At 46.4% G+C, this 21319-nt stretch overlaps 1 protein-coding gene across 3 annotated transcripts in view; it reads left to right on the forward strand.

Annotated features, from left to right (window-relative positions):
• LOC111843478 (pappalysin-1-like) overlaps positions 1-21319 on the forward strand; it is a 94112-nt gene that overhangs the window by 51640 nt on the left and 21153 nt on the right. For all 3 annotated transcript variants that reach the window (XM_023811116.2, XM_023811117.2, XM_023811118.2), the window contains exons 11-16: positions 10587-10694; positions 11028-11163; positions 11832-12045; positions 14342-14510; positions 19217-19400; positions 20297-20498. In XM_023811116.2, the coding sequence (XP_023666884.1) occupies positions 10587-10694; positions 11028-11163; positions 11832-12045; positions 14342-14510; positions 19217-19400; positions 20297-20498 (1013 nt within the window). The remainder of the gene's footprint in view (positions 1-10586; positions 10695-11027; positions 11164-11831; positions 12046-14341; positions 14511-19216; positions 19401-20296; positions 20499-21319) is intronic.

Below are 21319 nucleotides of genomic sequence, written 5' to 3' on the forward strand. Positions count from 1 at the left end.
ACTGGAGTTGGACCCTGAGTGAATCTTCCGTTCAGAGGGCATCGGTAGTACAAGGGTTCCATGGGCCGCCTTTGGCCTCCTTGTGCTGGTCATGTGACCAAAGTAAATATTTCGTTACGGGAGTTCACTTCCTAGGGTAAAGGTCACAGTTAGTTCTGCTGGAGGTGACCCACATTCAGCCTACCTCAGAAAGTGGGGATGTTCCCAGATAAGGGTGTGGGTAAATGGGGGTGAAACAGAAAAGTACTTTTAATCAATAGGTTGGTGGTTCAAGTACTAGGGCGCAGTACTTGTGTTTTTTCATTGTGGAGGTTAACCTGAATTACCTCAGTAAAATATTCAGCTTTATAAACGGGTCAGATGTAAAAATCGATGCTATATATCACATTGAATAAATGCATTTGCCCGCCTAAATGAGCCTCATTTCCCTTGTGTGGGGCACATTTAGTATAGGCCTTCAGAATTCTCTAAATGTGTATTTTTTTAAACTGGGTTATTTGTATGGGGGAGGTGTGGGGCTCAGCAGGTTAGGATGCTGTGCTTGTGATCAGAAGGTCACCAGTTCAAATCTCAGCAACATGATTTCCCTGTTGGGCTCGTGCGCGATGCTCTTAAGCCCCTTCTCGGTGTCTCTAGGGACCGGCTGGCCGTGTTTTCGCAACTGTATGTCTCCGTGGATAAAAGCATTTGCAATGTAAATACAAGAATTAGCATTTAAAAATAAGTTTATGTATTATCCTGCTGTTTTCGATATCCATACGTGTCACTAAAGGCCATTGTGATCTGAAGTCTATCTCAGGAAGCCGTAGAGATGAAGTGGGGTCGATGGGAGGCACGTGACCCGCCCCCCATCTCCCTGAAATGGGGGAACAGCCCAGCAACGGCATGTTGGCACGTCAGGGACTTGCTGGGAGGCTGTATCTCAAGCTGAAGGTGTTGTGCCTTGCTACATTCTTTTTTTTTTGTTAAATATGTGGCGTCTAAATAAACAAAGAGTCAAACTACGGAAAAGCTAAAAGTGTTTCCTTCAAACTTTTGCCATCCTCCATCAAGAGTTTCAAGAACCTTCGCACAACATCCAAATTAGAGAAATGTATTTTCATTTTTTTTTTTTTTTTTGCCAAAGTCCTTTCCTTTTTAACGGCAAAGTCATGCACTAGAACGATCTGTTTATCCTCTGCTGAAAGCGGCCTGATTGGAAACAGCGGTGGCGTGCCCGTGGATGTCCGTGCCTGCCTGCGGCCCCTGACTTCAAGTGTATCCCCACTAGTTATTTCCTAATTGTTTGTGGCTTTAAGTAAACACAGACACACATAAACACACACAAGCACGGCTTAATCTAATTAAGACTCCTTGTGAAAGTAATTCACAGCTTAAGAAGGCATTTTGTTTTCCTTCCTAAGGCTTGTTTCAGCCAACTCAGCCAACTAACCTTCTTAGATGAGTAGTAAGGTTTACTGGTAAAAAAAACTGTTTTTTAATTTTTAGTTTTACCTTGAATAGTGAATTTTCCAAATTCCATTTATTTATTGGTTAAGCGGACTTGGAATCTGGACTTTCCGTCCACGGTGTTCCCTGCTTTGTGTCCTGCATGTCTCAGGATAAGTTCTAGGCTTGTCGCATTGGATATATTGCCAGATCGTGAATTAGGTAAGCAGTTCCGGAAACAGGATTGAGTCTTTTGAAGCATGTAGCGCAAGGTGGCGTGTCTCCAGCTAAACTCTGGGAGGTTTGCTGGTCCCCAGGGGGAACCTGTATGATGATGCAGAGAACATGCTACTCTCTCGGCTCACACAGAGCTGGGGCCGGAAAGGCACATAAAACTTCAAGTAACCGAAGCAATAACATGACCTGCTGAACAGCTGAGCCGCCAGGCTGCCCATCTTCCACGTTCAGATATTTTAGCCGCTGAGCTTTCAGGTTCTGGAGTTACCAAGGCCACATAGGAACACGTCAAGGGTCCAGCTGTTCCGTCAATTAGATGTGAAAATGGCTTAAGAATGGGCGTGCATTTCTAGTCCATGTGCGCTAAAACCTCCCCAAATGTTTCCGAAACTCCTCGTGTGTGTGACAGACTGTTCTCCTTCTCCACCCACTGTACATCACTGTCTTGAGCGTGCTGTTTCTACTCAAGTGATAGCAGATGTATCCGGCCGTTCTTCACGGCTCACTCGAATCCATTTCCCCGATTTGACAGATCCATAAGATCCACCCAGTAGTACCATGGCACCACGTAGAGACTTGAGCCTTTAAACTCAGCTAAATTGGTCTCCGCTTGTCGTCTTGCGTCGATAGATTGACAGCTGCTTCGTGCTCACAGTTGTTGCCGGTTAAAAGCTGCATTTTGGAATCCTGCTCTGCTAATCGTTGATTGATGCAGACTCTTCATATACATACAGACATACGTTCCTGTGAGCCTGGATCTAGGTCTCCTGTTCAGCCTCCTTAACACATTTAAGGATAACATCTGGTGGGTTTACAATAAGTGCGTTCAGAGTGATGTACCGCAACCGCAAATTAATTCAGCCGTATGCTTCCGCACCAGATGTGAAGTGAACATGTTCCGAAAAATAATTGCACCCTTTTTCAAAAATAATTTTCTGAATCCTGCTCTACAGAATGGGAAGAATTCTTGTGGGTCATCGTGATGCATGACTTTTTTTTCCAGATTAAGCTTAACTGGTTGCTATGTTAATAGTGTGATTCAGAACAAAAATACAGAACTAGGGGCATTGATAGGTATTTAGACAATACAAGGATTATCTTACCTAAGAAAGAAAATTCTGCGTAAATATGATCAGATTTGAAATGTTTAAGAAACGTCATCAGGCCCAGACCTGCATTTTAGGTTGCCTTGTATCTCACAGAGCTGTTGCTGCTCTTGTGATGAATCAAAGCTCCGTAGCCTCTTTCTAGACAAGTAGAAGCACAAAAAAGGGAAGTGAAGCATTATGGGTCTTAAAACTTCAGGGGCTGCATGAAACGTGAAGAACAAATTTGCAGTTATCGCTGTACAGCTGCTCGAGTAGCTGTTTTATCCAAACCCTACGCTTTTAAATCTTTCTATACATGTTTCCTGGAAAGTTTTGCTGTGAGGATGCTTTTAGAGATGCGTACCAGTGACCAAGTCCATATCTGTAAGTCTGTTATGGTGTTGGATTGAAACAGAACCAGCTTGGGGAGATCCTGCATGTGGGGGGGGTCGATGAGTAGACGCCAGCCATCTCCGCAGGGGTGCATCAGGTGACCAGGTTACCTGGGGTGACCCGTTCCACCTCCCCGTCCCTCTCAGAAGTTTATATTGGGCTGTCCTGTTATTCTTTGTCCCAGTAAACTGGACTCCAGGGTTGACGTCATTCCCATAGCACCGCATGCCCCTCCGATCGCGTGCTTGTCCCCGGACCATCAGTCCTGAGTTTGCTTCTTTTTTTAGCTGCCCCACTTTCTTGACATTTGTATGAATGTTTGTATTGTGTTCACACTGCTCCACCCCTGACCCAGTCTCCATCACTCCATAAATCGGGCTCCAAATATACTACCATGACGTAATCCTGCTCATCATCCCAACCTGAGAGACTCTCCCAAATACACATTCTATCGATGGCCTGTTTTTTTCTCTGTGTTATGTTGTATGTTCATCCCCTCATCTCAGTCTTCCTCAGTCTGGTTCGGGTGTAGTTAATCCATCAAGATGTTCCTGGCATGTCAACGAGTCTCTCGACCCTTGGTCTGATTGACATCGGAGGAATATTCTCGTCTGGTTGAATCAGGTGTTTGTTTTTGGCTTTAACGTGTGATTCCGTTCTGTTCCTATTTTTTCATAAATCGATCATATCCCTGGGAAGCCTAAACACCCAGATAGAAGACATTCTCTGACACTCTGGGCATTCTGGGAAAATACTGCATATAGGGTGACAGGAGTCTCCATTGATAGTAACGTTGAAGATTAAGTCAGTACAACAGTAATTCTGTAGAGCTGTTAGTAATATATATCGCATCACTCAGTATCTCTGGACTGTCTGAATCGTCATGTCATTGAAATCACTTATCGGTGAATGAGCCTACAGTTGATTATGGATGAGTAAAGTTAGTTTTATTAGTTCATAGCTCAGTCATCTTTTGATGACGGTAGAAAATGAACTGGTCATCATGACTGCTTTAAAATGAAGCCAAACCAGGCAACCCCTAGGTTACGAATTAGGTCCATTCCCAAAGTCTGTCTTTGTAGGTACGTTAGAAATATAATAATATAGTGCATAATAATAATTATACGTTAATAAACGTAATTATGTATGGTACTGATATGTACCCGAAACTGACAAACCGCTGAAGCCGCGCAATGTAGCGCCTGCCTTCATTATCGCGGAACATTGTATTTACCCCAATTTTTTTATACAATATGCTTCATGGCAGTCCGTTCATAAGTATGAGTTGTCTGTAAGTCGTAGGTTCTTAACTCGGGGACTGCAGTTGTAGTATCTCTTTTGAGAATGTCACAGACACTTTTTGTGGTGTTTCTTCTGTTCCCTTGCTCATAGATAGATAGTTACAGTCATAGAATGTAACTGCATGACGGTAAATCGGTAGCCCTGGAGGATGTGTCCAAAGGGAAGCCTTCTGACGCGGGCATCTTTGAGGAGCAGGCATGTCAGATGCGCTGGAACCTACAGGAACTGTCGTTGAAACGAAAGCCCAGTTCCTTAGTAGCACTTTTCACAGTCACTTGGTGTTACCTCATGCCTTGGATATGCAGAAAATAATCTTCCACTCTGTCTTTTTTTGATCCAGCCACTGAGATCTGGGGAGTGTTGCTTAGATAATATATTTATCCAAAACAACATACAGTTTTGACTAGAACAGTTCAGATTAAGTATCATGCTGAAGGATATTTAAAATAAGCCTCCTCTTGGCCCATGAACTAGCAACCTTGGGCCCACAAGTATATATATTTAACCCCAGGTCTATCTTCTGCCAGGGTTCAACAAGAACCAGTATAGGCTTGTTGTCCAAAAGATGCAATCTGGACCTTAGATCTGTGTTTAGTGCAGATCTGGAATCCTATGGAAAGTCTTTAAGGTCAAATATAGACCAAACTTTCATATAGCCTACTATGCAAAAACGTGACGGACTGCTCCCCCATCTAGGGGACACTCTGCCTTATGCTTCCTGGGCTGGGCTCCAGATTGCTAATAAAGGATTGATGGATGGATCGATAGTCCTTGTACTGTTTACCCAAGGCTCTTATCTTAGACCTGAGGCTCTCCTGTAGCATCAAAGACCAAACTGTCTCTGAAGGAACCCAGTCAGCATGATCAAAGCGTACCATCAGCCTCCTAGAGCATGAGATAGATGGAGGGATTTCGTAACAGCACGCAGGTCTTGTTTTGGGGGAACCAAACTATTCGCGCAATCCCTGTGTATACTGGCCAGTGGATCTTGCAGCCCCTCTTCCCGAAATCGATCAATTCCGGCCCAGCCAAGGGTGATGTTCCAACTGTCGGTGCATCACCTTGCATGAGTGTGCCGGCACACGGGGGCAGGTTCTATTGTATCTGGGCTACCACAGGGAGGCCTCTCCCCTTCTCCTCACTGCCAATTCCAACACAGAGCAGCCATTGTTTTGAGTGAACCCATTTACATCAGTGTGGAATCGCTGCTTCATTGAAATGCCTCGTATTCTCGGTCTGTGAAAGTGCTCGTGTAACATCGAGAAGCATGCCCGGGAACCTGTGTGTGTGTATGTTTTTGTTTTTGTTTTTTTTTTTAATTGTGTGATTGTCTGAAGGCTGGAGCCCTTTCAGAGCTTGAGGATAGAAAACATGGGCCATCAACAGGGTGTTTCTGTCACGCGCCTCACCAAGACAAACCATTCCTTTGTACCTTGACCTCTGAAGGCCATATATGTCTGCATATGCAAATGTTTCTGGAAGATTTAACCGCTAAAACGGAACGTTTTAGCCCAAATAGGTGCTCACGATGTGCACAGCGCCCTTTCCCCAATCCAAGGTCAAAATTAATTCCATCTTTGTGATTCTAATCAGTGAGCGATCTTTTAATCTTTATACATCCGTCTATTAAATAGGAACCTCTCTCTGCTAACGAGTACATTGAGTAATACTTATTTTTGGGTTGGTTGCATTCAACAGGCCAGGGATAATGATTTCACCAGTGAATTGGCGAGGGCAAATTTACAGGGGAGAAAAAAACAACAACAGTCTGTGAGGGAGAAGGGGGTCTGTTTAAACTGCAGCCAGGCTCCGTCTCATGGGTGTGTGTTACCCCAGCAACCTCTGATGCAACAAACTACCTCAGAGATATGGAACATTAATTATGTGGTTACGGCCGGTCGGGAAGCGTTGTTCTCCTCGCACCCGGCTAGTAATTACTAGCATATGATGCACACAGGAGACGTGGGGTAGTGTGAAACGCTCGTATCGACGCTCAGACCGGTACAGAGCCCTCTGTTATCCAGGTCCAGGGACGTGCTGAAAGCTTTAACCTCCAGAAACGTAACGATCGCTGGAGTGATGAGGGCGGAGCTTGGGAATTGAAAGGGAACATGCAATGGCACTTTCCTGCATACATTCTTTGATGGAGCTGGTCCGTACTGATCTTTGGTGGTTTCAAGGAAGCAACACAGATGTGGGCAGGAGGGATGTTGCCAGCCAAAACAAAAATAGCAAACTCATAGACCACACGTCTAGAGCAACTTAATGTATAATTCACACCATTCTTCCTTCCATGCCCAAATGGCATGCATAGGTGAGAACAAGCACTTTGATTATCTTATTGGTGAGGACGTGGAAATGGCAGTGACTACATAACCTACCTCTTGTGACACCAAGGCTTTAGGTGAAAGTCAAAATAACGACGAGACAGCGTATCTCGGGCCTTGATATAAGCAGGTGGTTGATGTTGAACTGGACTTAAGCTTGGCCAGACGTGAAGTGTCTCATGAAATGCAGCTTGTATTGCATCCGATTAATGTCAGGAGCCTCTTTCAAATCGTAATGCTCCACGTCAGTTTTACCGCAAGTCGGTTATGGCCCAGCCCACGGAAAAATCCACACGTCTGCGAGTGTTGCTCACTGCAGAACCCTAAGCTGACTTGTGGTCTCCCTGAGTGACACTAAGCTGAGGGTTTTGCCTGCAGGTGACGGAATCTGGCATCTTCTCCCAGCGTTGGGGGGAGGGCTGAGTTTGTGCACCGTCTAGCTGCAGACATGGATGGCTAATGGATCCCATTTCCTGAAGACCTTTAGGCTTCTTTCAGGTCCTCTACGAGAAGGTTCCACCGCTGGGCTTTTGAAGTGTCTGCAGGAGAGGAGAGGAGATCTGGCGTGGTGTGCATGTGTTTGTGGTTGTTTGTTTTCTACGGAAACTGCTCGCTCTCAGAGCTCCAGCCGAAAATGCTGTGGCACGGGCAGATTACACAATCAGGGCAATTGTTATTGTTATTATGATTGTTTTTGTTTTGGATCTGGAAATAATATCATTGACGGGAATACGAATGGTCACATTGGCCCTCTGCTGTTGTTTCGACGTTACTCCTCCCTGCTGCCACCCTTCCCTCAAAACGGGTTTTTGTTTTGCACTTGCGTCAGGAGCTCCAAATGGGTCCTTCTCACGGACCTGCAAAGCTACCAAGGGGAAGTGGGAGTGGGGAAGCGAGGAGTAAGGAGGGAATGCGGTTTACCCCCCCGCTCCTCCCAGCCCGCCACTGGTGAAGTGGTCCTACAGCATCCTGCTAAGATAACTCTTATCTTAAGTGCCACTTTACAAACAAAACAAGTGCCTTTAGCTGTCCGCTCTACAGCACTCGTCACCTTTAGCGGTCTCCTGCCAGATGGTTCGAATTACATGCCGACAGTAAAACGCAGGCAGGGGGCGCGGCTCTGTGGGGGCGGGCCTGCCCGCTTCAGGTTGTCTGCTTGCCGGTACCTTATAAAAGCGCTGCGTTGTGCAGGTTCCGTGGCGTGAGAGTGTCAGGGAGCCCACGGGCGGGTGGGAGGTGTTGGGGGGTGGGGGGGATAGGGGTAGGGGTGTGCCGTGCCATGCCCGTCTGAGAAAACAGTTCTGTTTTTACACCCCTGCTGAGGGCTAAGTGAAAAATCACCCCGGTCGATCTCTGATAGGAAGCCTGCAATCATTTACGCTTGAATTTTCAACTTGTTGCCAAGGCAAAAGAAAAAGAAAGAAAAAAGAAAAGAGCTAAAATGAGATGTGATCAGGCATCTGACCTGTGAATGTGGATGCCTGTATCTCTGCTGATTTAACATTAAAAGTCCTTTTAATTAGTACTTCATTCCTAGTTAATTAGGATTTTATTTACACTCAAATCAGAACGCATGGCCACTTTTTTTGGTAGCGCGGTTGTGACGCCACAGAATTCTGATTTCCATCCATTCATTAGAATACTGCATAGGTGCTTTAAATGAACATCATTGTCATCCATCCATATGCAAGTTTGGGATATAGTGCTACGGAGGAAAGTTCCTCCAGGAACGAGGTGAATTGTACATGGAAGACAGCCACTGCTGGAGGCTTAACATAAATAAATACACGTAGTTTAAATATAAATAAATGAAATTCATGAATAAAAAACAGAAGCAGATTGTCATAGGCACGTAGCAACATATCTAGGTATGGATATAAATGGGTTGCATTAGGTTTTGGTTCATCATGGGATTAGAATATATAAATAAAATGAGCAGCAAGTTTGTGGTGGACAGGGGATCTGTCTCAAGTTCTCACATTCCGCGCAAGGTTCATGCAGACCCTCTGAAGTAAATTAAGACATAACTTAGGCTCACTGAAGGAAGTCGTGTAAACAGTGGAGCGACAGCTGCTGGAGGGAGCATTCAGCAGAACGCTGTGTGTTTTCGCCTGGTGATAATATGAACCAGCGTATCGCCCAGTGTCCTATGCAGACAGACCATGCAACTCTGTGTCCCTGATTACATGGAAAACAAAATAATTGTCCTGAAGTTTTGCTTTGTTTCTGTTGAGATTTGCTGCCCTTTGTGAGCTTGGCCTGTGGTTTTCCAGGATTTATTTTACATTGGTTTGTTTTGTTGGTTTACTTTCCCGCCTGCGGTGCTCACGTTAAAGTCGGCCGTGTCCTTCTGCCGCGACCTGCTTTGATGTGGAAGTTCCTCTGTCTAGTAGGGAGATGTTTGGTCCCGGTGCACGTCTGGTGTGTAGATGCAAGTTGTCTTCTTGACTTGACAGATCTTGGTCATGATCTATTGAGGTTGAGACTGTTGGTGATCTTCTAATCGAAACTTTCTGGCAAGTCGTGTGTTTGACTGAGAACTTTGGAAATGTTGAGATCTCTGTGAGTCTGCTTTTTAAATTTCTTTTCTTCACTCTTTTGAGTTATTAGTGTGTCCTGGACAGTATAGAAGTCCCGCCAAAGAATGGAGAAAAGACCTTGACAGTAATATGGGCGTCGTCTTCAGCATTTAGAGTTTTTCCACTTAATCAGAGTTTTAAGTGGGTGGTGGTGAGGGGGGGTGGTCCTTATGTGTCGTTTCCACACAGCCCTGACGCTCGTCAGCAGATGTGGAGGGGAGATACCAGAAGGGTCACGGAGCAGGTTTTCCAAGCTCCTCCTTCACTAGATACGGTAGTCCCAGGTGTCCAATTTCGTCCTGGTCTGGGGAAAACGTGTGACGCTGGGTCATCTTGTGCGTGTCCCACTGTGGCTCGTGACCTCCTTGGGGCATCCGGCACACCGTGCCCCGTATGAACCCCTCCGCAAGGTGAAAGCAGGAAAACATGTGGAACAAGCCAGGAAAGCTGAGAGAGAGAGAGAGAGAGAGAGAGAGAGCAGAGGCTGAGGCTGTTTTCTTTAATGAGTTTACATCTGGTGGCTTTTGTTGAGAGGGGGATAGGGGAAAAAAAAGAAAAGGAAAAAATATGGCATAAAACATAAGATTGCGAGTCTGGTTTCGCTGAGGATCAAAGCCTTCCAGACTGTGACTTCCAGACTGCTTTCAGTGCGTTAACGTGCTTTGCGTGTTACTGTTTTCAGTCATATGCTCTGTGTTAGTCCAGCCTCTCCTTACAGCTTCTCGGTAGTTAGATAAAAAAAAGAATTTATTGTCTGAACTGTCTGTACTAAAATAACAGTAAAAAAGGAGAAAAAAAAACATAAAATATGCCATGAGGGCAAAAGGTAGCGATTCCGTAACGTCTGTAAGTATTAAAGAAGGAATTACGGGCTGAGCTGTTTGTATGGGCCATAAAGACCGAACAGTGAAAGGCTCTGCTGAGCTCCGAGCATTTGTTGTTATCACTGAAGGGACCGAGGCCCCCGTTTTGAGTGAGGAGGGTCATGTGATCTTGCTGCCGTGTCGCGGACTGAAACAGAGGTTTCCCCATTTCCTGGGAGACATCACTGCCCACAAAGGGAAGGAGTTCTTGCCTGTTACTTTTACTCTTCCAAATGCCTAACAACTAATAAAAGGGGGATAATGCTGAAAAAAAACTATTAAAACAAGCCCAGTCACCGTACCTGTTTTGTGAGTGCAGCTTGAGGTGATCATTATATGTTCCATTTCTCTCCTGCAATTCGTCCCCAGACCTGCCAATCCAAAGTGTTCGACCTATCAGATGGGGTGTCTCAATACGCCTGGTTCCCCTGTCGGGAGTCCCCTCAGCCGAGCTGGCAACCACAGTACTGGCTCAAGGTAAGCTCAGAGGTTCCATCTGACACATGTGCCCAGGGTTGCCATGTGTGGAGGGGCATTGGCTGACGCAGTGGGTGGTGAATCAGAATCGGTGGCTCGAAAATTGAAGGGATTAGATCCCAAAGTAGGGACTGCTGATGTAACATCAAGAAAGGTGCTCAACCAACTAAAGGTAATGATCAGTTGTGTCATCAGTGAGGCACCGTGGGAGAGCAAACTCTATGCCAGACACCACTTGACAAGACTGTGTATGCCAAGTGATGCTCACTGTGAACATGGTTCGGCAAGCCAGGATGGATGGATGGATAATCTGATGCCTCTCCCCCACCCCAGGCATACTTCTCCCATCCCATGGTGGCCGCGGCGGTTATCATCCACCTGTCTGCCGATGGGACCAGCTACAGTGACCAGACGCAGCGCAATGTCACCGTTCAGCTGGTGGACACCAACAGCCAGTTCCATAACTTAGGTGCCTTTTTCTTGCCTCTGTCTACCAGTCAGCTGCTCCTGAGCAGGAAGGCTTTGTGTTTTCTGCAGACCTGCCAACACTCCCAGTTTTCCACACCTCCTCCCGCTCTACTCTGATTTACCATTACTCCCAGAAAACTCCTGATTTTCCGCATCCATGTTCCTCATTCTGCAGATTTTATCATCGGGGACCCCCCCATCTCTGCTTAGAAAATGTTTATTGTCAGGGATCCTCCCCTTAACCCCCTCCCAGCAAAATCCCCCTGTTTTTCACAACTTAATGTCGGTAGGGTTAGTTTATTGACAGCCTCAAGCTGCTACTCTGGGATGTTTTTAATCACGGCATAACGGTGAGGTCCATAGTTCGGCAACAATCAGGAAAGAATCCGACAGGAGGGTGGGGGATTTTGGCTGTTAGAACTACACCTTTGTGCCTTTAGAGCAGAATTTGGGATCTCCTGGCTTTCTGCGGGAGACGGCGTTGTTTGTGTGTGTTTTCGCACCCTGGCGAGTACATGAAATGGCGTGTTTTTCTTTTCACAGCTTAACAGTTTGCACTTTCCCATGACCGTGCGCGAGGGCGTGTCTGCTGACGTGATGCACACGTGTCTGGCCCCAAGTTTGTATGTGGGTGTATGTGACGGGCTGTTCCATCGATGCTTCTCCCAGGAGACTGGCGCCTGAGCTGCCGGAACAACCCCCTGGTGATCCCGGTGGTCCACGACCTAAGCGTGCCCTTCTACCGCACCCAGGCCATCTTGGTGCTCTTCAGTTGGCCCCTGGTGGCTATCTCTGGTGTGGGTCTGCGCTCCTTCCAATATTTTGACCCCATAACCATCAGCGGCTGCCAGAGCAACGAGATCTACAACCCCATGGGTCAGAGGTGAGCGGCAACTCCCCCCCCCCCCCACTCGAAACACAGGCCACACACACACCCACGTGTAAATACACGTACTGGACAGTCTGGATCTGTCGCGGGAGTTTCCTTTCATCGTGGTAGCAAATGACTTGAGGAAATTTGCGCCGTGTGCTTATAGACTGTGAGCAAAAATCCAATGATTTATGGCATTCTGGGTTATCTGATATCTGATACGGTCCAAGAATTTAGGAAAGCGTCGGCCGTCCCACGGATTTTCCATCTCCTTTCGGACAGAGGGGTCAGGTGGAGGCAGGAATGATTCAGCTGTTTAGACAAAACGGGGAAAAACAAGCTCACTTGTATCTGAGCTGAGTTATTGCCCCATGCCGAGGGCCCAGGAAATCATAATAGTCCATATCATAAGAAATGTGATTAAAATGCAGATCATAACTGAGGTGCCTGGGATTGCAAGCGTGTTTTTGAGCGCGGCGGGGCTCGGCTATCTGGCCGAGCACTCCGATGACCACTGGGTCACTCCCGAGGCGGCCGGTGCCAGAATCGATTCCAGAGGAATGCCGCTGTTTCACAACAAATCGTGCTTCCACTCTGCAAGTGTGCAGTTTGCACGTCCTGTCCTCTCTGTGATTTTGTGTTCGCCCTATGATGGGCTGGCATCCCCGCCAGCATGGACCCTCACCTCATTCCCCATGCTGCCTGGGACCGGCTCCAAACCCACCAAGATCATTACCAGGATAAACGTTCGTAAGATGGACGGATGGATGGATCCTTGTTGTATTGTTTTTTCCAAAATTCTTGTTTATCGTTCAGATTAAATTCAGTTAAATAAAAATTAACACCATTTTCTTTTATATAATGAATACAGAGATATTTGTTTTTCAAATCAGATGTTTGCCTAATAAGAAAATTATTTCCTGTCTAATACTACTTAGTTTTGCATAAATTGTGGTTTTAAAATTTTGGGAAAATACTTAGTTTGCCGTGTCTTGCAACTTAATCCTGTTTAGAAGACATGGTACAGTTACCCCCAGGTCTGTCTCTGCTTTTCACGGTTAAGTGTTTCGCTTGGCTGCATTGAATTCAAATCAAAACGAAACAAACACATGGAATCGTTGATGGGGGTGATGAGGCAGGTGCAGCAAGTTTGTGGTGCAGGTGTCTGTCGTCACCGGGCGAGTCACGGGGCTCATGAGTGGTGAGAGGCCAGCTTGTTTCTGTAAGTGCTGAGAAATCCGGCGTATGCGTGATGCCGTCGGCGTGGGAATGAGCCGCGATACTCAGGCCGCAGCCTGCTCTCCCGGGAACCTGTCAGGCTGGCGGAAAACCGAAAACAGAACGCCGGTGATTAAAGCATGGGGTCGCACCGGTACAGGTACCTGCCGTCTCTTTCCCGTCCAAACACACGCCGCGGTGTTTGCATCCGTCTGAACGGCCATCTGTAAATAACCGATTTCAGATGTTTCTTCAACTCCATATGTCTTGGGAGAGAGAGAGGGCCCATCAGGAAGTGTACATTTGACTGGGAAAACAGTCCACGTGTTTTTCCTTCTGGGGTGGGGAGTGACGACAGTTGAACGAGAATCACGCAAAATAGTGGCAGGGAGTTACGGTTTGGTGAAAACAGACTCAAAATTATAGGGTGAATGAGAGAAACGCAGCAAATTTGGGGCTGACCTGAAATCAGCTGCCTCTCATTGGCTATGAAAGTCACCTAGGGCACGAAGTTCAAACTGGTGTGAATGTGATTTGTAATTCAGTCAAGTGCGATTTTGTTTTTCACTCATCTTGATAATATTAGTCTGCAAGGAACCAGACGAAACCATGGATCCTTTATCTAAGGGTAAAGAGCGTGATTATATTCGTTTGTTATTGCAGCAGTTGGTCAATTATCTTTTTATTGTTTCATCACTGTTAATGAACTGTAGTCCATTTGGTATTCAGTTAATTTTAAATTAAAAAAAATATACCTTTGGTGTTTTGTTTTCCACTAATACAATGACAATGGCAGCCCCCCCCCCCACCATTGGGGTCTTCATGAAAGAGTGGAGCTGCGTCCAATTAATGTCCTTTTCATGCTTCTATAAGATTCTTCAGAATTGAAATTAAAGCTGTCAAAGTGTTAAATATAAGGAGTGTAATGATGGTCTCAGAGCCTGTATCAAACTGCTCACAAATCTTTCGTACTGCATGTGGTGCTGGATTCGCTGCAGATATTTGAATATTCGATTGAGATTCATTCTCATTTTCCGTTGTACCTGACGGTCCTCTGGCCTTCATTCGCCCCCCCCCCCCCCACCCCCAGCTGCGTGCATTACTCCTGCGAGGCTCTCGATTGTGTCGAGCTGCTGGTGCGAAACGCCGCTGTGCAGTGTGCCGGTCTGAAGAACTTCAATGGCGCCCGCTGCACCGTCTCCTGCGACCGCGGCTACGTGCTCCAGATCCACCGGGACGATGACATCATCAAAACCCAGGTATGGCCGTTGCGGCAAGGTGTGGCTGACTGGACTTCTGTACAGCTCGCTCGCGCGCTAGGGTCTGCCACACTCACACAACGCACTGACAGACGCGCGCCCATGTCATCCAGTACCCCCCCCCCTTCCCCCACACACACACACACACACACACACACACACACACACACACACACAAACAGGCCAGCACGACAACCCGTTCCCAAAGGGAAAGCCGCATTAAGTGTTTATTACATCCAAAGGGCATAGCGACTGACCCGCACAGTAGTAAAGGAATTAGCACATGAGCCTGACGTGCTGGTAAATGCTTTCATCATGGGCTCTGGAACCTACTGGAGCTACTGGTTTAGATGAACGCAGTAAGTCACTCCCAAAAAAAACAAGCAGAAAATAGGCTTGGAATGATATGGAAGGGAATTGTTGTCATGTCCGTTCTGTTCTTTCACACATTCTAAGCATCAATTCAATAAAATCACCAGCCACCAATTTGGACTAACAGTCACTGGTGTTATCGGTAAACATCTATAAAAGTGTTGTTTTTTTTTTTCTTTTTTCCCCACTCTAGCGGGAAGTAGTGAGTGATAGAGAGAGTTACTGTTGTGCAGGAATCTGTCTTTCTTTTTATCTTTACGGATGTGCGACATGGATTCGCTTCTGGTAATTCAAATTCCCTGAACCATTATTTTTTCTTTTTTTTTTTTTTCTCCGAGTTGCAGCACAAAGCGCAATGCAATGCTATATCTCATTACGTTATAAGGTTACCTTCTCGTCTCCCCGGTGGTGGAGCAGGCAGGACGATTGTATCTTCGGAGACGGCCGGTCCGGCTCGCCCCGCCCGCGTCCGTTTTCGGCATGAGTGTTCGGGAGGCGTAGTGGGCAAGCGGGCATGTCAAAGGCGTGTCGCCGTTCCTCCATATCCTAGGAGATGATGTCAGCAGGTCAGGTCCATCGAGTTCATCCTCTAGGGGGCGGCATTTGGTCTCTGGCCCCGTGGCCCCCTAGCAATGACAGAGACACCTTTCAGCAAGCAGGCCCTGGCTGTCATACTATCCGCGACAGATTCCTGTGTGAAAAATCAATATATTATGAACAATAAGCCATCTCTATGCAGAGATACTGCGTTGGTGATAATGTGTCATGCCCCCAGCTCCCCCCCCCCTGCATCTGTTTGCGGAGATCAAATTTAGTGAAGATGTTTGGGCGGGTGACATTTGAGCGTTTGAGGAAAATGTAGGGGGAGGTGAATTATAGGAGATAGGAAAATGGCTATGGAGATCGGCCGAGGAACAGCTAGCCTGAAGCGGTCTGAGGAAGACATCAGTCTCGGAGCAGCTCTGCAGCTCACTAACCTGAGGTAACCTGCCGCTCTCTATATCTAATAAAAAAGGAGATGCATCCAAGTTTCTGCATGATAATAGATTGGTGGACAGATTGTTTAGCGTCGGGTGAGATTCTCTGACAGCTTTTCGATGGGAAACATTTGGCTTTCAGGTTGAAATTCATAACCATCCCCCCCTCCCCATTTTAAATTCTCCGTGTGTCTTTATTTTGGCCATCATTCAGACACATGTTCAGCCCCCTCAGCTAGAAAGACATTGCGGCATATTGTAATTCCGGGTTTTCCTGCTGGGGCCGCGATTGGAATCCCAACCATTCGGTTGTCCCGGCTGAGCCGTTAGCGTTGCGCTTAAAGAATGCCGAAGAGAGTTTGATTAGTTTGCGAAATACCTCACCCACTCAGTAAGACAAGGAGATCTCTCTTCTGGACAGCACAATAAAACACCAGAGTACATGTGGTGAAGCTAAAAATGGAGCGTAATGGAGTTCATCAGCCAGTGATAGCTAGGAACTAGAGATCAAAGCCTATCGATTCGGGTGGGACCAAGTGGCATCCAGTTGTTTTCCTTGTCTCGCACTTTAGGGGCAGGTTGATGAGCCTGTGCTAGTTATGAATGGGATTAACAAACTGTTGACTTTCGGGCCAGGTGATGCAGCATAGTAAGTGGATTGGGCTCCGTTGCATGTGTAGCTCGTGAGAATTTTACTTACACAAAAATGTTCTGAGGGCAGAAACAGAAATGATTGGTTCAGAATGATAAGCAATCAGATTGTAGAGAGGGTGGTCCAAGCAACTAGAAGAGGTGGGACCAATACATCTGATTGGTTGGTCCCGCCTCCTCTAAGTAAAACTCCCATGAGCCATGAGTAACACCAGTTGAACCGAGATACTCCCCTGACAATGGTGCTCATTGCCTTTGGCATGTTTTCCTGGACAGGATACGGTCCTCTGCACGGCACAATGACACATCGTGTGACAACAGTTGACATATGGAATCACTGAAATGTGAGAATTATACTTCTGCATGCCAAAAAGGAAAGACAATTCATTTTGGTTCCTTCATAATAAACACCCCCCCCCCCCCCCATGATTACACGGTTCTACAGTGTCTCTGCATGTAGCTGCACTGGTAGATTTCAGTGCACTTTTTCTTTTACAGAAAGAATTGCTGTCTTATCAGCTCAGCCGGAATCACACCCCAGATATAATGAAACAAACACACCTTTGAGCGCTGAACACACATTCTAAGATGCAACAGTCAATTGCAAGTAGAGCCATTTAATTAAGAATCAACAGGCGTACAGGGCGATGGTTCCATCTGCAGCTGCTGTCGTGACTGTTAGTATAGCCGTTGTGCTTTTATCATTGACCTGGCTGATGTGCTTCAAATTTATTTGTAGTTTAAAATCTCTGGTGTTTTCTTTCCAGAAATTAGCTGTTTACAGTCCAATGTGTATCAAGTGAAGCATGTGCTAAGAATAATAATAATAATAAAAATCATTTCATCCTAAGCTGTGATGGATAGCGAATTATAGCTGATGAAATGGTGAGTCGGAATTACGGCGATGTCTTCCTTCTTAGTGTTTTCTGTGTTTTTCATCTTGCAACAATTCATTTTGGCGCAGAACAGGGAACTAAAGAAAATAAATGCCTGTTTAATCGAAGACATTCATCTCCTGCAACGTTTCAGCTGGCATTTTCAGCCATGACTGCAATTCACATCCCGGCAACGTGAAAGAAAAGGAGGTGCTGTGTTCAATAAGCAGTTTCCTGAAATGAGAAAAAAGACAGGAAAACAGAAAATAAGCGGTTTGCAGCCACGTCTGGCCTGCATCTGTGTTACCTTCTCCGCTGTTTGCTTGCTTCTTTTCCTAAGAGGATAAAATACATTAAGTGAGCATCGTATTCCAGAAGGTTGGGTCTTGTCCACCATAAGAGAAGATTGTGGTTGGTCGTCACTGGGATCCGAGGATATGGAGCTATCAGATAGCTGAGATACCAGTTTATTTAACTTTATCATGATCTTCTTCTTCTATTATTATTATTATTATTATTATTATTATTATTGACCTTCTTGGCATGCACAATACCTATATGAACAGAATTTAGTTCGAGCGTTTTAAGATTTTTAATAGCTAAAATAATATATATGCATGTATGTGTATGTATGAGTTACCTTCACACAGTCCTAAGAGGAGCAGGGGTGTAGCTACAAATTCTGGACCCCCTGCCAAAATGCCACTTTGCCCCCTCCCCAGTTATATAATTCTGTCATTTTACATATTCGATGGCCCCTGTAAAGTTCTGGGCCTCCCCAATCTGCCAGGGCGTCCATGCACCTACTATGCCACCACTGGGAAACTTGGCATCTCTACATTGCACATAGAGTGTGAGTGTGGCGGGGTGTGCATGCTGTGCCAGGCTGGCATCCCATCCTGGCTGTTCCCATGCCTTGTGCCCTGTGCTTCCTGGGATAGGCTCCAGGCCCACCATGACCCTGAACTGGGTAAGCAGTTGGAACATGATTGGATAGATGCTTTCTTATTATACAGGCATGAGTTCATAGTTAGGCTCCATTAATATTCCCTTAATATCTATATCTTATGTCTATCAATTGGAACAAAACAGCAGTGTGCAGCCTATTGTCTAGTTAAAACAACAGAAAGGCGATTTACATGACTGCAGGGATTGACATAACTGGTACGCAAGTACGCATTCACCTTTAAAAGTGATACGTGCAGCAATCGATTAATGTAACAGCGCAAATACGTACATATTTTATGTGCATTTGCGCCAATATGACAAGAAATTACCGTGCATTTTAACCTCTATACTGCAAATGAAGTACGAATTTGGCATATAAAGGTAAAAATGCACGATAATTTCTTGTCATATCAGCGCAAATGCACATAAAATACGTACGTATTCATGCTGGTACAACAATCGATTGCCGCACGTATCGCTTTTAAAGGTGAATGCGTACTTGTGTACCAGTTACATCAATCCCTGGTTATAGGAGAGGCAAGACATTAAGAACTTTACTGTAAGGTTCTTTTTATGTAACGAAATAGCACAGTACAGGTGCTGTATCTGTATCATGTATGCTTATTGTACCTGTCCATCACATATACTGTATACTATTACTGTACGTATACTGTATTACAAGTTAGATATGGACAGTGGGTCATTATACGGCTGGCAGCACTGGCCATTCTCCGGCACTTGTTACACTAAGCGAAATACCCGCTGACATCCTACTACGTCCGCTATCAGGCATCGCTCGATCGAACGTGACTCGATCAGGCGTAATGCAGCGTAAAACGGTATATTTACAATGTCACCTTGTCACCCACCCCACCCCCCCCAGTCGGACACCACGGTGACCATCACGTGCGCTGACGGGAAGTGGAACAAGCAGGTGTCCTGTGAGCCCGTGGACTGCGGCCTGCCCGATAAATACCACGTGCACCCAGCCATCTTCCAGTTCCCTGAGGGCACCACCTACGGCAAGCAATGCACCTTTCAGTGCAAGGAGCCTGCACAGCTTGTGGGTGAGTGGAACTCTGGGAAGGATTCCCACCACCGCAGTCCTCCGGGGACCTGGCCAGTCTCCCATCACTTAGGCACGCAATGAATTGCCATCGGGACTCGCACTGTCGCCGCGTCAGAACTGTGTGGGCCGAATTTGGGTTTCCAGTGGGACGGGTGTCTACCTGTTGCGTCATACGACGAAAAATCTTCAGGTGTGCTATCCTTCGGGGGCGATTCTAGGATTTTTCACGATGGGAGGCATAAGAGAGGCTATCTTGCTTCTTTAACTAGTCCTCTAGTCTTTCATGCTCTGTTGTTTACTTGCAGTTTTTGCAGTTTTCATTCCTTTTTTTCTGGGTCTGCCAGATGGAGACGATGGTTCTTCTGGAATATGACGTCCTGTTTCTGTTATGCACGGGTCCCCATTAGTAACATGGCATTAGTAATGTAATATGCCCTGCTCATTATTCACTATAACGTGATAACCGACTGCCCTACAGCTCAGCGATTCTAGGATTTTTTAAGGTGAGGGAGCATAAGAGGCACCATGTTTCATACAGAGGGGCCAACCTTATCATTACCCAATGATATTTGAATCAGTGAGTGACAGGGGAGGGGGCACTCCAGGGGCCAATCAGCTTTCAGTTGCCTCTGTGGCCCCGCCCCCGTATATGCCTGTGCTACACGGTTTGTGTGTCAGACGTTTTTAGCCAGGTTACATGGGTCTCTAAAGCTGTAGGGGTGAGGACCTGGATGTTGGTCTGAGAAGATAGCAAACACTGCAGGTTAACTGCTGACCTTGAAGGAAATTGCTGTTATCTCGTTATAAGCTGTTTGTGATTTATACTGTAAAACTGGTTAAAACTGCTTTGTTAGTACAAATCGGTAATATGAAATAATACCTTTGCCCCCCCAGGCATGAATAACACCCTTACATGCATGGAGGACGGGCTCTGGTCCTTCCCGGAGGCCCTGTGCCAGTTACGCTGCCCGGCGCCCCCGCCTGTGCCCCACGCCACACTGCAGACCAAGCGGTGCGCCACCAACGGCCTCAAAGTCGGCTCCCTCTGCAAGTACAAGTGTGAGCCGGGATACCATGTGGCCGGGCGGCCCAAGAGGTACGGAGGGTGGTGGTTAGCCGCATGTGTGCTAATGCTCCAGCAGCTTAGCGCACAGACAGGCCATGTTTTTGCTTCCTCCCAGATCCCAGTAGGGAGCAAAAATGTGGATGACTGTTGGTCCCCGAGGACCGAATTGGGAAACATTGGCTTAGCGACGTAAACTGCTTTTGAACATTAACGTCCATCTTTGTTAACACTGGGGCAGCTTCTACGCACAGCAGGTCGGTTTTAAACAAGCAAAAGGGGAAGAGAAACTCAAGTATAATCAACTTGAATTATCAACTGACTACCTGAGGTGCTTTGCAGTCGCTATGGAGGTACGCTGCCTCCTACTGGTGTGTACCATGAAACGACTATAGCACATATGCTGCGTATGACAGATGCTGCTGTCTGAATCAGACACTACCTGTCATGCAGGACGGCTAATGGATTAATTTAGTTAATCCAGTTTAGTACTAATTTCTCTAGCTGAGCTCATTTTAATATTTGCTCTCAGTACTGTTAGCAACGGTTAGCTAACGTTTAGTGATGGGTTAGTGTCAGTTAGTGATGGGGTAGCGACAGTTAGCGACGGTTAGCGCTGGCCAGATCTTGTGCACACTGTCCAGCCAGGGCCAGGCTCCTTCGTAAGCATGATCTCCGATCGCACATTCGAGCCCTTAACCGCCATGGTACTTGACGCCACGCATGGCGGTTGGAGCCCCAGGCGAGACCACGGCCTCGCGGTCGCACACAGAACCCGAGACATTACCCACCCAGTTTTCCTCGAGCTGTTGAGAAGCCACACCATGCAAACAGCCCATGTATCTCTCCGCCTG

The sequence above is a fragment of the Paramormyrops kingsleyae genome, chromosome 7 (assembly GCF_048594095.1).
Source record: "Paramormyrops kingsleyae isolate MSU_618 chromosome 7, PKINGS_0.4, whole genome shotgun sequence".
NCBI lineage: Eukaryota > Metazoa > Chordata > Actinopteri > Osteoglossiformes > Mormyridae > Paramormyrops > Paramormyrops kingsleyae.